This window comes from Pithys albifrons, chromosome 3, assembly GCF_047495875.1.
Source record: "Pithys albifrons albifrons isolate INPA30051 chromosome 3, PitAlb_v1, whole genome shotgun sequence".
NCBI lineage: Eukaryota > Metazoa > Chordata > Aves > Passeriformes > Thamnophilidae > Pithys > Pithys albifrons.
The window spans coordinates 62,428,490-62,444,050 of record NC_092460.1 but is presented as its reverse complement, the minus strand read 5'-3'; the positions used below and the strand labels follow the sequence as shown (position 1 = coordinate 62,444,050).

Sequence of the window (15,561 nt, the reverse complement as noted above, 5' to 3'; positions counted from 1 at the left end):
CTTGAGTGAAGGTACGTACAGCAGTTTAGGTTTTAGAATTTCTTCATAATGCTGACACGTTTGCTACTGAAATATGGGAGAGTTAAATGATTCAAGGTGTGACATGCTTGTAGATATTAATATTCTTAGCTCATTACTTGGGAACTGTCTTTTGACTGCTAAGGTTTGCATTGCATTGCACATTTATGTGACTTTTTGCATGATGAATTTCTTTACTTTCTAATTTCTGTGCAGCAGAGAATGAGAACCTTGATGAGATTTTTAGTGAAGTCATCATGTTCAAGAAGATAAGGGGTGGCTTTTTTGTCTTTAATCCTTCTATTAATTTTACAGAATATAGAAGATGTAATGTTGCATAACTAAGGAGTACTATACTTGAGATGCTTCCATCTGCTCTTTTTCTTTTCCCTATCAAAACAGCTGAATGAAGGGAGAACATTGATTTTACATGATAATCAGAGCCAAGTACCCGATTTGTTTTAGGGTATAAACCAGAATTTCTTTAGACAAAATGACTGCTGTGAATACAAGGATAGCAAAGTGATATTTTTTCTAATATCTTAAAAGTATACAAGAACCTGTATTTGAGTACCCCGTGCCGCTGCTTTGCCTAAAAACAACTCAACCATGCTGTATTTTAAATTTAATTATTATAGTGACTAATTTTTGAATATGTCCAAGTAGTCTTTTGATTTTTTTTTAAGTATTTGGGGATGTTCTGTAATCTAAGATTTTTGAAGAATTTGTTTATAAACAAACTTCAAGCCTCACAATAGTAATAATTTTTTTAAATGAAAATTGTCCCTACGTTGACAAACTGATTTTTCCTTACAGTACAGCACCCATAGTAGACTTTATATTTCAAATTTTGCTTCTGATGCAGATGTTGAGAGCAAGATAACTTTAACTTCTGTTGAATAGAGACAGAGTCTATATATTCTAATTTCTGAGACATAGATGATACAGTAAATAGTTTGTAACTCTGCATTAATGTTGCATAAATTGAAGCAGAAAATAAGATTACTTTTGCTAAGTAAATAACCTGTAGAGGCTTGGACTTCCAAAGCTCTTCAAGGGCAGACCACTGCTGTTAACATTTTTCTCTGCTGCTGTTATGGGTTTAGCTGCACACCTTTCTGTGCTATAAGGAGGCCTTAGAAAATATATACAACATAAGGTTGGTGGTTTGTTTTTGGGCGGTTTTTAATCCAGTTATATGTAGCACTTGAAATTCATTCCTGAATAACATGGTTTCCAAGTTAGTCACAGTTAGAAATGGATATGGTGTCACAGTTAAAAGAGACCTGAAGGTGATCCAAAATAAGATGTGATATTAGCCTTTTATTTAGTACTTCATTATGAAGTCCCTCATTAATATTATCTTCTTGGAATGTTGCTTAGGGAGTAGTTCAACACAGTAAGAAACCTAGTGCCCCTGAGCAAAGCCCAGTTTTCAGCAACAGACTCAATCCATTGCTGTGACACGGGTAACCATGTGTAACTCTTTTCAAGTCAGAAGCACCGAATGCACCAAAACATTAAACAAACCATTAGCTGAAACGTGGGTTTGGAGCTTTGGTGAGATCCTCTTTTTTTTTTTTTTGTACTTTGCAGCTTACAGATCAATTTCAAAGAACGCGTCTGTTTTCCAGATATGTCAGACCTATCTCCTTTTGACTTAATAGCATAAAGATGGAAATAAAACTAGGAGAATTAAACTACTTGAATAAAGTATTTATTCAGATTGCTAATAAGGTGTGTATCCAGGGCATTTTCAGTATAGTAAAGAAGCAATGTCCTAATTCAAGTCACGTTTTAAAAACAAATATTTACCGCTTAGGAACAGTGTATCTGAACACTGATAAGGGTCTCTATGTTATGGAGTTTAATTGCCAGCTTTTTAATATAATTTAATAGAAAATGGTGGTTTTGTCTTCTCCAAATTTGGTTTTAACAGTATAGGATGATTTTTCCCATACCAACTCTGAGAAACTCTGCCCTGAAACTGTTTTCTAATGATGCAAGTTGTTGTTCATCTGTGTCCAGTATGTACATCTACAGCTAATTTGTGTATGTTTCTTCTGGTGCTAGTATTTTTTGAGTTATCCCTGGAGGTGTTCTCCTCTTCTGCTGATAAGGGGTAGCTACTTCTTTATGCACAGCTAGAAAGGGAGAGTTGAATAAGCTGAATTCTTTTAATCTTGCCAAATAGACATCACACTCCTCCGAACATCCTTCCCTTTTCTACTAACCATTTTTATTGTGAGTGACTGAAGCAGATAATATGGACATCTGTTTGTTACAGAACATTTAGATTGTAATGCCTAACTTTGCTGCAGTAGGGAAGCTGCTGTCACAGAGGTAATCTTCCCCAGCGGCACAGAACATCACAAAGGTCAAAGATGAGAAGACAAAGGAGATTAATTTATATATTGTGCCCAAGTTCAATTCTTTGCATGCCCTTTATTTGTGCAACAGCCTATGAAAAGTGGATTTGAATATGTCTATTCTGTTGTCATTGTCTTTCTGGATTCTGATAGAAAGTTCTCTTTTTGCACTGTTGAGAGCAAACATGGGGTGGGGCTGAGCTCCAAAGCACTGAGTTCTCAAGCAGAATGCAAAACTGTCTTCAGCATGAGCTGACTATGCATTTTGGAAATAAGTGAGTTAAACACAAAACAGATAACTGCCTTCTTGCAATATTTAGTTTATATAAGTAAGAAATCCTTGTCATGGCCTGGGTTCACTCTGCCTCAAAATCACCACAAGGTGGGGACAGGTTTCATGCAATGAACAGCTAAAGCCAAGCCCAACTGAACATGAGAAAACAGTTAATTATGTGCAGCTCTCCCCCCAGTTTGTGCTAAGGGGGAAATAGATCTTTTAATTCCACATCTTTAAACCCAGACAGGTTCTCAATACTTCTTGAGAATGTGCAGTCCACATTGCTTGCAGAAATATTAAGGATACACTTTGAATTGAAGATTAAAAGCAAGTTAAAGTTCTCTGTAATATTTTTGTTGCTGTTTATGTTCTGAGATATAGGGATCAAATAAATACCAGTGGTTCCAGGAACCTGTGGGGTTTTGCTATATATATATGGCAGAACAAGCTGTTGATAAAGCAGTAAATATTCTACATTTTCCCCCCAATTTGTTTTAATATTATACAGCCACTAATACGGCAAGGCATGCATTCTTCTTTTTAATGAGAAAGCTTTCTTGTTTCTTTTTCTTTTTTTCCCCATTTTTTGTAGTAAAACTTATAGCCTGAAGCTGTACAAATGCAAAAGAACTAATACAGCAGTGTGTAGTGGCATCCCAGCATTCAGATTGTTACATGTATTCTGCATTAGCTTTGCATATTCTTAAGGTGAATTTCTTCTGAAAAAAAAAAAAAAACATTGATATTGCTTAAGACCTCAATCCTCCTGTGTATTTAGAACAAGCTTAGTGCAAGACAAGATGTGTGCAAGAAGGTCCTTGTACACACTGCGTTCTGGGCTATCAGCCACAGGGGCTGATTCCTGGTATAAATTAAAGAAGCCTGAGGGCTGCAGTAATTTCCAACAGCTGTGGTTGGCCCTGGGCTAACTTCCAGCATCTGAGGCTCACCAGACAATAGCAGGCACCCAGCCACAATTCTTGCTGTGGTCCCAAGGAATGGATCGGCTCTGCAGCTGCCCACCAAAGGTGCTCAGGAGCGCAGCTTGGAGCCTGGAGGATACACTATAACTTCACCTGTCACAAAAAAATACTTTGAAGCAACCCTTACCAGATAATATTTTCTTACCTAGAACAGGACTCAGCAGAACTACTTGAAACCTCCTGTGAATGTAGAATGAGCTCATTTACAGAATCACAGAATGGGGTAAGGTTGGAAGGGACCACAGTGGATCATCTGGTCCAACTTCTCTACACAGGCAGGGTCATCCTAGAACACGTTGCATAGGATTGTGTCCAGATGGTTCTTGAATGTCTCCAGTGAGGGAGACTCCACAACCTCCCTTGGCAATCTGTTCCAGTGTATGCTCACCTGCACAGTAAAGAAGTTCTTTATCATATTCAAGTGGAACTTCCTGTGTCTCAGTTTCTTCCCTTTACCTCTTGTCCTATTGCTCGGCACCACCAAGCAGAGCCTGACTTGATACCTGCCCTTCAGATACTTGTATACATTGATGAGGTCCTCTCAGTCATCTCTTCTAGAGGCTGAACCAGCCCAAGTCTCCCAGCCTGTCCTGGTTAGAGAGATGCTTCAGTCTGTTTGTTATCTTTGTCACCCATTTAGCACCGTGGGATTTGCATTTCAGTCTGAGAAGCACACAGAAGACCCTGGGCAGATGGAATTATACAGCATCTAATGAAGGTAGAGGTGATTGGCCTGCTGGAACCGGTTACTAATAGAATTAAACAAGTAAAAGATGTTAAATGTCTGTCATGTTACTTTAGCTCACTTTTTTTTTTATATTTTTGAAGTAGAACTTCTTAATGCTATTCAGAGCTGTAAATTTTGCTATGTTTATATTCTTTGTTAAAGAAAAAACATCTCCACTTTCAGCATGCTCAAAGTTGTGCCTTTCCTGAATGTATTAGTGGCCTTCAGACTTCCAGATGGGTAGTCTAATCTTTCCTGGGGTTTACAACTGAGACCACAAAAATTAAAATGACACATAACTTTATACTTTGTGCTGAAGGGACAATGTCTTCAGCGTTCTTGTGGTTGGACACTGGAACAGTCTTCCCAGGTAAGTGGTCACAGCACCTGACAGAGTTCAAGAAGCATTTGGGCAGTACTCTCAGGCACATGGTGGAACTTTTGAGGATGGTCCTGTGCAGAGCCAGGAGTTAGGTTCGATGATCTTTGTTGATCCCTTCCAACTTGGGATATTCTGTGAATATTCAGAAAGGGGGCCCCCAGAGTATGAAATACTACGAAGATATCAGGCACTCCTTTTGCCATTACATGAGCTATATTTGCATTGCATGTTTCATGGGCTTTCTTGTAGTACAGAATTCACTATACTATAGGCAAGCTTATGTCTAATTCCCTGCAGTCACAATACTGAATAGCAACACAAGATAGTTCCACTAAAAGAAAATATGTCATCTGTTGAAATAGCTATGTAACACATACTTGATTGCTGTTACCACTTCATTTCTCTGGTGCTCCAGAGTAGTCCTGTTTATATACTCAAGTATGTCTTAGGAATCTGAACTTCCTCCTGAAGACCTTAACCCTTTCATGCCTTGGTCTGTTTTGCTTAATAAGGCCAGATGAGTTTCTTGAAAATCACAGCTGTTAATTAGTAGTTTGATTATTGCAGAAGGAGTCTTGTTCCCATTCATTCTGAAGACTCACTGAAGTTCCTGGGTAATGTAAATGTAGTGAATGTGCCAGAGCCATGTAAACAAGCCTTCTATACCTACCTGAGCTTCAGGCCCAAAACAACTATCATTGCTGTACCCATGAAGGTGATATATCACTGTAACTTTCTACTACTGGCACTGGTGAAATTGCTGATAAGATCTTTTCCCACCTATGAAAGTGTACTGGGATAACTTCCTAAAGTCAGCTATTAAATATTTTTAACTGTACTTAAAACTAAAAAAACCAAAAGTATAGTCACCCTCCTTTTCTGCTTTTGCATGTACTAATTTTATTCATTTCATTTCAGTATTACTCAGTCCTCCTCCTTTCTTTCAGTAAACATCAAGCTCATCTTAGTCTGGTGTAGTTTTTCTACCAGAATGTAGTACTCTTTTTTCTTCTATGTCTCAGTGCTTTATAATCAACAAGTGATTGGAAGAATTTCTTCATGACATATTAAAGATAAATTCTTAAATTTGAAGACTTGATTTTCATAATGAAATGGTTATAAGGAAGGTGCTTCTGAGGCTTTTTTGAGCTCATGGATGTATTGAACAATGCCATCATGATGGGAGGGAAGAAAGGCATTTTCTATTACCGTCTTTTATGTTCAATGCACATACAAACTATGTTTATTATAGATCACATGTAAGTATGTTTTAAATGCCAGAGAAATATGGTATCCCCTTCAAGCAGGAGATGGAACTAAACCACTATGTTTTTTTCTCTTTTTAAGCAGATTCACCAAAAGGCCCTCACCCACCTGCAGGCATGAATGGAAATGTGCAGCATCCCACCAGCACCGGGCAGCAGCAGGTCTCTGCCATACCCTCTCCAAGTGCCAGCAAACCTTGGCGCAGCAAATCCATGAATGTCAAACACAGCGCAACCTCTACCATGCTGTCTGTGAAGCAGCCTAGTCCCGCAACCTCCCCTACTCCAACTTCAGACAGGCTCAAGCCACCGCCTTCTGAAGGTGTGAAGCCCGCTTCATCTGGACAAAAATCAATGCTGGAAAAATTCAAGCTGGTTAATGCTAGGACTGCTCTGAGACCTCCTTTGTCGCTGAGCTCAGGACCCAGTGACAGTGGGAGAGAGGATGATACCTTTTCAGAGTGTGGTGAAATAGATGTCTTAAGTGGTGGGGTGAACAGTGGTGGCTCCACAAATAGCAGTCCTAAAGTATCACCGAAGTTAACCCCTCCAAAAGCTGGCAGCAAAAATCTCAGCAATAAAAAGTCTTTGCTACAGCCAAAGGACAAAGAGGAAAAGAACAGGGACAAAAACAAAATTTGCACTGAGAAAGCAGTCAAGGAAGAGAAAGATCAGGTCATTGAAACATCAACAAAGAAAAGCTCAAAAATCGCAAGCTTAATCCCAAAGGGAAGCAAGATGACAGCAACCAAGAAGGAAAGTTTAATATCATCTTCTAGTGGGATCCCAAAACCTGGATCAAAGGTGCCAACAGCAAAACAGAGCACCTCCTCTGCATGCACGGGAAGTAAGGAGGTTGAAAAACTGAGGACTACAAAAGGAAATCAGTCCCAGTCAACACCAAAATCTCAGCTTATTGAGAAGGCTTCTCCTTCCTCTGGTCTTGCTTCTTCTGAAGGGAAAGAACCAAGTACAGCACTCACTCCAGGATCCCCTGCAGCTCTGTCGGCCTCAATGGCTGCAAACAGTGGCCAAGGCACAGGAAATGGTGTTGTCCAGCTTCCTCAGCAACAGCAATACAGCCACCCCAACACTGCCACAGTAGCTCCATTCATTCATAGGTAAGGTCAAGGGGGAAAATTGTTTTTTGCTAGCATTTAGGAAAGAGAGAATGGATACAGTAATAGTGGATCAGGCTGTTCTGGTTCTTATCTCCCAGTTTGTGTCACAGTGTCATGCAAATGTTTTCTCAAAATCCTTTTTTAATTACTGTTACTGTATGAACAATTGCTTCCAGGAACTCGTAGTCTCTACCTTGTACAAAAGCAATCCATTTCAAATATTTGCCATTTAAAATTCAGGGTGTTTTGATTAGAAATACAAATCATAGGGTACATTGTCTGTGCTGCTTTTGAAAGGTCATGGCTGAGTCTGGGTTTCTAGTGTGAATAATCTTGTTTGCATTCTAAGAACCTCAACATTTATGTGCTGATATTTGATAATATTAGCTTAAAAATACACTGTTCTCTTAAAAGATCCTAAAAAAAACCTGCAGATGTTTTCACAATATATAACAGTACTGGTAGAATGTGTGAAGAAAAGCCATACACAAACTTTTAAAGTATTCAAAAATATTTCAACATTTTGAGTAGACAGAGAAAGTGTCTATTTGCAGGTCCTTTTCCTGTTTAGTTTTATTAATGAACTAGGTATAGATTAATTCCATGAAGGCAGGTAATTTTTACAGGCGATAGTAACTCTGGATGGCCAAGACTCTGAAAGAAAAGAACAGTTAATTGTTCAAGTATCAAACTTTGAATTTATTTTCCTATATGATAGAGTAACTGAATAGAAGCTGGGAAATGTTGTTGTTGTACAGCTTGGAAGACAGAGCAAGTGTAGAAAGATTGACAGGCTGGTTTGTATAATGATTTCAGATGTCAACTGTTGGAGGGCTTTAGTTACAGATGTGTGTAAATTTAACATCTGATGAAATGACAAATACATTATTAAGCAAAATATACTGGCAGGTTTTGTTAGTGAGTAGTACTCCAGATAACCTTGGCTAAAGATTAAAGAGGTGGTGAAGTAGGCTCTGAGGGAGTGTATATATCATTACACACAACTAAATATAGCTTCAAAACCAATCTGGATGAGTGATAAGTTCAGAAAATTATATGGGAGGGTGAAAAGGCTCAATATAGGATGTATTCTAATATGCAGTGCATGGCCTCTTAATATGCATGTTTCTTTTTAACTATCTGGTATAACCTCAGTTATGCATAGAATTCAGTGTTGTACATTGGACAGCTTAGTATGTGTTAGGGTGCATGTATAGGAAGATAGGAAAAGCAGCTAAGCTTTGCCTTCAGACGTGTGTGCTATTTAATGGCAATTTTACTACATATTGATGCCATTTCATTGCAGGATGGAGATATTCTTTTAAGCTTCATCATGAGAAAAATGTATTTTGAATTTTAAAGGGTGATAGAAGCATGCATCTTCCAGTAAAACTTGGTATTAATAATTGTCTGTTTGCTTCAAACAAACAGCAAAGGAAACTGTATTTGAAGTTAAATCTCACATGAAAAGTTTTTCAGAGCCAAGGTCTGATCTCAGAATGCCATAAACACAGAGTAATAGACTGACTTTAATGGGGCTACTTCAATATGTATCTCTGTAACTGAGAGCAGAATCTGACTAAAAAATACCCAGTAACTACATTTCTTATAAATCTCAAGGGCTTTGTAATACCACACAATGATTTCATAGAAGAATATAAATATAACCAAGGATAAAATCTCCAAATTACCAAAGTCAGCAGATTTATTTTTGTGCATATGTAGTAAGTGGAAATGAACATAAGCTGGGATACTGTAGCTACATTTTCTTGCTCTTAAACATAATTGTTTTCTTAGCAGTCACCACAATTCATACACTGAATTTTCAGGTGGGCTTGTTAAGATCTTTATATGAGTTGATATACAATAGTTCCCATTCAGACTAACAGGATTTTTGTTCTGGCTAGAAGGAATACCTAGGCTCTTTGAGTTTGTATTGAGGTATCATACTGTAAAAAGTTTCAATAAAATTTAGTAAAAATACCATGCTTTTTATCCAGAATCCTGCAGAATCTTGCAGTATACTGCTATGATCTGTTTAGACTGTTAGCACAAGGATAAGTAAGCTAGTGCTTTTGCTAGCATATTGCTGATACTTGCAGATATGATGTGTTTCAGAAAGTTTGTTATCCAAGAAGGTATTACTATAGCTTTGTGACTAGAAAAGTATTCCAAAGAGTTTGAGACCAGCATGTATTTCACTTAAATAGAGAATGCAATCCTAAAACAGTTATCAATACTTGTGTTTTCAGGGACTTGTACCTTTTTATTAATGGACAGTAGATAGAAAATACTGTTTCACTTGGAGATTCTCAAATGACATTTGCACTATGCAGCTTTGCAGTCTTGTCCTATCTGATACCACATTTTATTTTTATTCCTCTTAAACACTATGGTGTGGAAATTCATTTCAGATTATTTCTTCTCTTCAAAAGATTAGCAGCAACAGTCAGAGTTGCATTTCAGATAATCTAAATGGGTATAATTTAAATTCTTCTATCCTTCTCAGCAGCTGATTATTTATTTTCAAATGTGGTTGTGAATGTATTATTTACAGTCCCTTATGTGTCTCCTCTGAAGCTGACTGCAGGATCCAACTGATGTAAGACTGAAGTAGATTTAATTGCCAGAAAGCTTGATGAGAAAGATACTACAGGGAGGCTGAAAGGAAGGTGTAAGAGACTGTATAACTGTTTAAAGTCACCAGATACTACTTCAAATTACACATTCTTCTATATAGGCAGAAGTGGAGGAAGATGGAAATTGTGCCAACATCCCTCAGACTTGTACTGAAATTGGCTGTAGAATTTAGCTGTCTTCCTAGTGATGCTTAAATTACAGATGGAGAAGAGTAAGACAGAAGTTTAATACTTACTAGTCTATGGTGAAAGCAGGGAAAAGTACATTAATGAAAACAAAACAGAACAAAAGAAATCTGAATCTGTCTCCTAAAAACTTAGCAAGAGAATAACAGGTTAATTGCTCAATATTTGGAGTTCTTAGTTTTCCTATGCATTTCTCAAAACTGGAATATGGCCTGTAATTCCAAACACTTTCTTCTCCGGAGAAGAGGCTGTTGTATGCAATCATTGCTTTAGCTTTTGTAAGCCAAATTGTATAAGTTTGCATTATTTTCATAAAATGGAAAACATAACTAACAGTCCCAGGAGTAACACAATGTCACCTCGCTCCATGGGGCAAATCCTTAGCTGATGCAAATTATCGTAACCCTATATGAAGTATGAGATATGTTGGAAATTAGTGTTTGCTGTGGTTTTACTCAAAAATTAAAGGAATATTTCAGTAGGAGAAAGATGAGTTGTAACTGGATGCATGTACTGCAGCTGATTTTATTGACTCCTTCAGTAACCACTGTAGGAGCTTAGTAGGTCTTTTTGATGGCTGAAGTATAGAATCTGAAGTGTCCAAATCCCAGGGACTTCACTGCTCAGGAACTGCTTATTGCCTGAAATGCTGAAATTATAGAAAATGCTGCAGAGAATTAGATGACCACTTATCATCCTGAGCTGCACTTCTATCTGGTGCACTGCTTAAATTTCAATTTTACAGCTATATTTGTAGTTTAATGATAGCAATATCCGGAAGAAGTTTCACAGAATCATAGAATACGGTGAGTTGGAAGGGACCCTCAAGGATCATGTAGTCCAACTCCTGGGTCAGGACCATCCCCAAGAGTCACATGATGTGCCTGAGAGTATTGTTCAAATGCTTCTACAACTCTGTCAGATGCTGTGACCACTTCCCTGGGGAGCCTGTTCCAGTGCTTCAGCAATGTCTGAGTTGGGACTTTGCAGCAGTTTGGCACTCTTTCTGTCCTTGAAGAGTACGAAACTGGTAACTTCAGCTACCAGTTTAGGTTGGTGCAAAGAAGATGGTGCTAGACTCTACTCTGAAATTCAGGGCAAAAGGATGAAAGGTAACAGATGCAAGTTACAGCAGGGGAGGTGCTGATTGAAAGAAAAAACATTTTTACCTTGAGGAGGGTGAAGCACTGATGCAGACTGCCCAGTAAGGTTGTGAATCTCCGTCCTTGGGCATGTTCAAGAACCAACCAAAAAAGGCTGTGAGCAACCTAATGCAATCAGACCTGCTTTAAGCAGGTCATTGGACCAGATGGCATCCAGAACATCTTTCTAACCTAAATTACTTTATGATTCTGTGAGGATTGAAGTGTTCACTAGATAGAGGCAGACAAAGGAAATACCAGTGTGATAAATAAATACATTACCACGTACTAAAACTTTCTTCCTCACTCCTTTACTATATGGTGATTAAAACAATTCTATTACTAAGCCATAGCTTCAGGGGTGCTTAGGAAGTGCAGAGCAGTGACAAATGGGAAGGAACATATAATCTGATTGTACCTCAGTGAAATTCGATTCCAGCTGCCTGTTCAAGATGTTTTTAATACTGTCTCAGGCAAAAAATTAAACTACTCTTCAAGGATCCTATAAATGTAGCATCTGCAAGATTTGTTCAAGCCATATTTACATCCAGTTTTAATGACTATGAGCTACTTCTGGTCATTGATTGTGAAGGTGAAACTAAGTTTTCAGTTAAAAGTATGCTATTAGTTAATTGTGTTTATCAGTAATAGACTGTGCTGCTAAACATACTGCAACTCTTTCTTTAGCTATGTAAGGATTCAAAGTCATACTGCAGTGCTTTATTGATTTCCGTTATTTACATAACTGCTGTGAAAATAAAGAGTCACCACCAAAACTCTGCAATTGTAGGTACTGCTAAACATTGATACTCACCATTTTTACTTGTTACAATAACATGGTAACAATAACATGGTGTTTAGAAAAATCCTTTCACTTTTCCATGCTAGATTTAGCAGTTATTGTGCAAGAAAAGTTTCCAGTGTATAGGTGTTGGCTTAAGAGATGAGAGGAAGGATAGTAAGTGAAGAAATCATTATAAATACTTACTTGATTAATGCTGAGTTAAAACAGTAGCTTGATAATTCAGGTGTTTGCTGTTTATGATCTGAAGTTATGCTTTTAAAGTGCCATACAGATAATGTGGCCTTATTCCTTTGACTAAGTAATCAGCAAAATGCAGGATAAAGGACCTGAAGGAATAGTCTGTTCAGGCTTCTGTAACTGGCAGCCATATTAACCCTTTCATAAATGAGCTACATTTTATTTTAGTCCCCACTAGACCAGTAGAAAGGTTTCTCCAGAAACTCAATCATGTAATTTTTAGAAATTGTTTACATCTCACATGATGGGATTTCATCCATCTATTACTTTGTTAATATTGTCCTTTATCTTAAAAAGTTGTTTTCCCTCTTTTTCATGGCTCTTTTTAAATATATGAGGGAATAATCCCATCCCCTTCCTTCTCTTTTGCAAGACTAAGCCAAATCAACTTTCTTCTCTTCTTCACCATGAGCATCCTAGTAGCCCTTCCTTGCATCTGTTCTCAATTTAACTCGCGTGTCTTGGCCATGGGTGATCAAACTGCTCATATTCCAGATGTTATCCTGCCAGTCTGTTACACTGACAGTGATACACATTCAAGACAGCTGCGTCTCAGAGAGCTGCTGGAAAAATGCCAGAATGTTCATCTGACATCTTTTGGAATGTCAACTAAAAAGCAAACAAATCTTTGATGTTATCTCTGTTTATTTAAGGTTGGCTATTTCTTTAGTGGCAGGAAATGACTGTGTTAAAGACCACGTATTAAGTAATGTTTCAAATTCTGTTCTTATTTACCTTTGTATATGAGAGTTATTTTATTTTAATGGTCTTATTTTAATCAAACTGAGTGAGCTACTGCAGGTGTGATTGAAAGAAGGATTTGTTCCATTAAGTGAGTTTGGTGCTCTTACAAATAGGTAACATGTAATTCAGTGGGTTCAGGATAAATATATTCTCTGATTGCTATGATTAAAAATAGAAAACAAATTGTCCTTTTTTCATGAAGGTTGCCTAAATTAACTCGCATTGCAGATGCACAGCACTGGGAGAAATATCAATTGACTGGCTTTGACTATTCTGAAATTCTTTTCCCTTTCCTTGATATTAAGAGAGATGCAAGAATTCGATTATTTTTAAGACAGTGGACTATGAATGGGTAGAGGATAGAGGCCAGTGGGTTAAGCTTACTTAATGAGAAGGTAGTTTAAGTTGCTGTTTGCTTGCTTTGAGCTTAATCTGTGGTGCAGTCCTGCAGAGATAACTTAAGTCATTCATAGCATGAATATGTCCCACAGAAAGAAGTTAAATCCAGAAGTACAGGAGAAGACAAATCTCACAATTACACCTTCCTTTTTTAAAAAATTAGAATGGTTAATCTAAGCAAATAGGCATTTTCATTCCTGGTCCAATGTACCAGTCTAGAGCAAAGTATCTTGAAGTTTTACATGCCAAATGTATACCTTGGCCTCCTTGTTCTCCAAGAGCCCCAAAATTTTATATGATTTTGCTTGTAAGTCCTTCACCCCTAGACCCTTCTCAGCCTATCTAAGCTCAGCTAAGCTCAACTTCAGGATAAGTTAAACTCCAGAGAAAACTGGGGCCTTGGCCATCATGCACCAAATGGGAGGGCTACTTTTCAAGTGCATTCCTGACTGTACTGGGTCAGTGGACATGGTGGTATTTAGGTCAAAGGTAAGACTTGATGATCTTAATGAATCTATGATTATGATTCTCTGATTAAAGTTCTGTTTTACCCAGCCTCGTTCACTAGATGAAAAATTAGTGTTAATGTTGGGTATTGGTACGCAATGAGGGTTCAGATCACTTAATCATTTTCTGATAATGGATGTTCAAATAAACAGGGATGGATCCTTTCTGTTCTCTGTTGGAAGATAGCTTCACTCTTCTAGTTTAATGCAGTGACTGATGGTTGTACAGTCAGAAATGCAATGCCATAGGACGACAAGAAGAGGCAAAAAGGATCCATTTTTGTTTCTAACCAGAGACAGACTGATGCAAATCCTATATATATTTTGTGGAGAATTTTAGGAATACTTGAACTCTGCCCTTGTAGCTGGATGCTCTTCCTGCAAGGCCAAAAATAACTTACTCTTTTCCAGTGTTCCTCTTAACAAATTCCAACCCTTGCTCTGCCTCCAGCCTCAGAAGCTGTGTGATTTGAGTTTATTAAAAAGAGTGCAGACTCCTTCAGTTAACTTCACCATTATTATAGGTGCCCTTTTCAAGATGCGTTTTTGCACTGATGGCTTGTCCAAAGTCAACAGTCTCAGCACTAAACACAGACATGAGTACTCACAAGCATTTATGGTTTCTCAAATTGGCTTTCAGTGAAAGTAGACATGCCCCTCATTCATGATGATGATTTAAAGCCCTATGGTAAAGCAGGTGGGATTGTGGAGTTTCAGGATGTATTCAGTGCAAAGGGATAGAGTGAGCTTTTTGTTACTTTAAGACATTGTGCTCTCATGCTTCAAATGTAAAATTACATTCAAGGTTGGCAGGACATAGTTAACCTTGTAACATGTGCTGATCTTGTATTTCCAGTATCTTGTGACAGACAACAACCAAAAATAGTAGTGGGGTTTTGGTGCAGTTGTCTGTTTTCAGCATTCAAATTACCGAAATTGATAAGAAAGTGCATCAGATCAGGCATAATTTACATTTCTGTTTCTGAGTTGAATGATTCTAATCAATGGATTCCATCATGTCAGTGTCAGTACATGCTGCTATATGTGCAGATATCTGTTCCCTCAGTTACTGTCATGAATTACTGAGCAAATCCATTCAGTAAGTAACTTTAAAAAAATACTAGCTGGAAAGTTATTTCATAAAATGAGTTACCAGAAAATTCTTTTGAGAGATAAGTCACTGTTTTATGAGTTTTATTTATAAAATACACATTCATCACATAGTTAAACATTTCTGTTTTCAGTTTAATTGGTCATTGGAAACATTTAATGGTGAATTTTGGGAATTGAACTATAAATGTCACATTTTAAAATTAGGATATAAATATTTCACTAGTCCTTTAATAAATCAGAAGCCTGTGCTATTCATTTCAGGAAAGCTGGAAGAACTGAAGCTCTAAGTGAAGATATTTTTCCATTTTATTTCTAAAAGTGGCTAGTATATCTTTAGTTGTATTCTTTTACTATATACATATGTGGTACATGTTTCTCTTTATTGACAACATAGTTCAACAGTTCCATTGTAAAACAGATGATACAGCTGTTCCTTAAGAAGAGACAATAAGCGTGTGATGCATTGTATATTATAATCCATGTGCTCATGAATTTCTTGCTATTTACCTTTATTTAACACAAAATAACTGTATTCAAAAAAGGGAACCCATTATAATTTATCATTGATAGTTACAGAAATATAGCCTCAAAGAAAATAGAGCTATTTGTTAGCAAGTTAATGGAAAAACTTGTATTATCCCATTTTCC

At 37.4% G+C, this 15,561-nt stretch overlaps 1 protein-coding gene across 4 annotated transcripts in view; it reads left to right on the top strand.

The window, feature by feature from the left end:
• The window catches only part of NAV3 (neuron navigator 3), a 273,242-nt gene that overhangs the window by 129,447 nt on the left and 128,234 nt on the right, over positions 1-15,561 (top strand). For 3 of the 4 annotated variants that reach the window (XM_071552178.1, XM_071552176.1, XM_071552175.1), the window contains one exon: positions 6,104-7,142. In XM_071552178.1, the coding sequence (XP_071408279.1) occupies positions 6,104-7,142 (1,039 nt within the window). The remainder of the gene's footprint in view (positions 1-6,103; positions 7,143-15,561) is intronic. The other variant, XM_071552177.1, reaches the window with a different exon arrangement.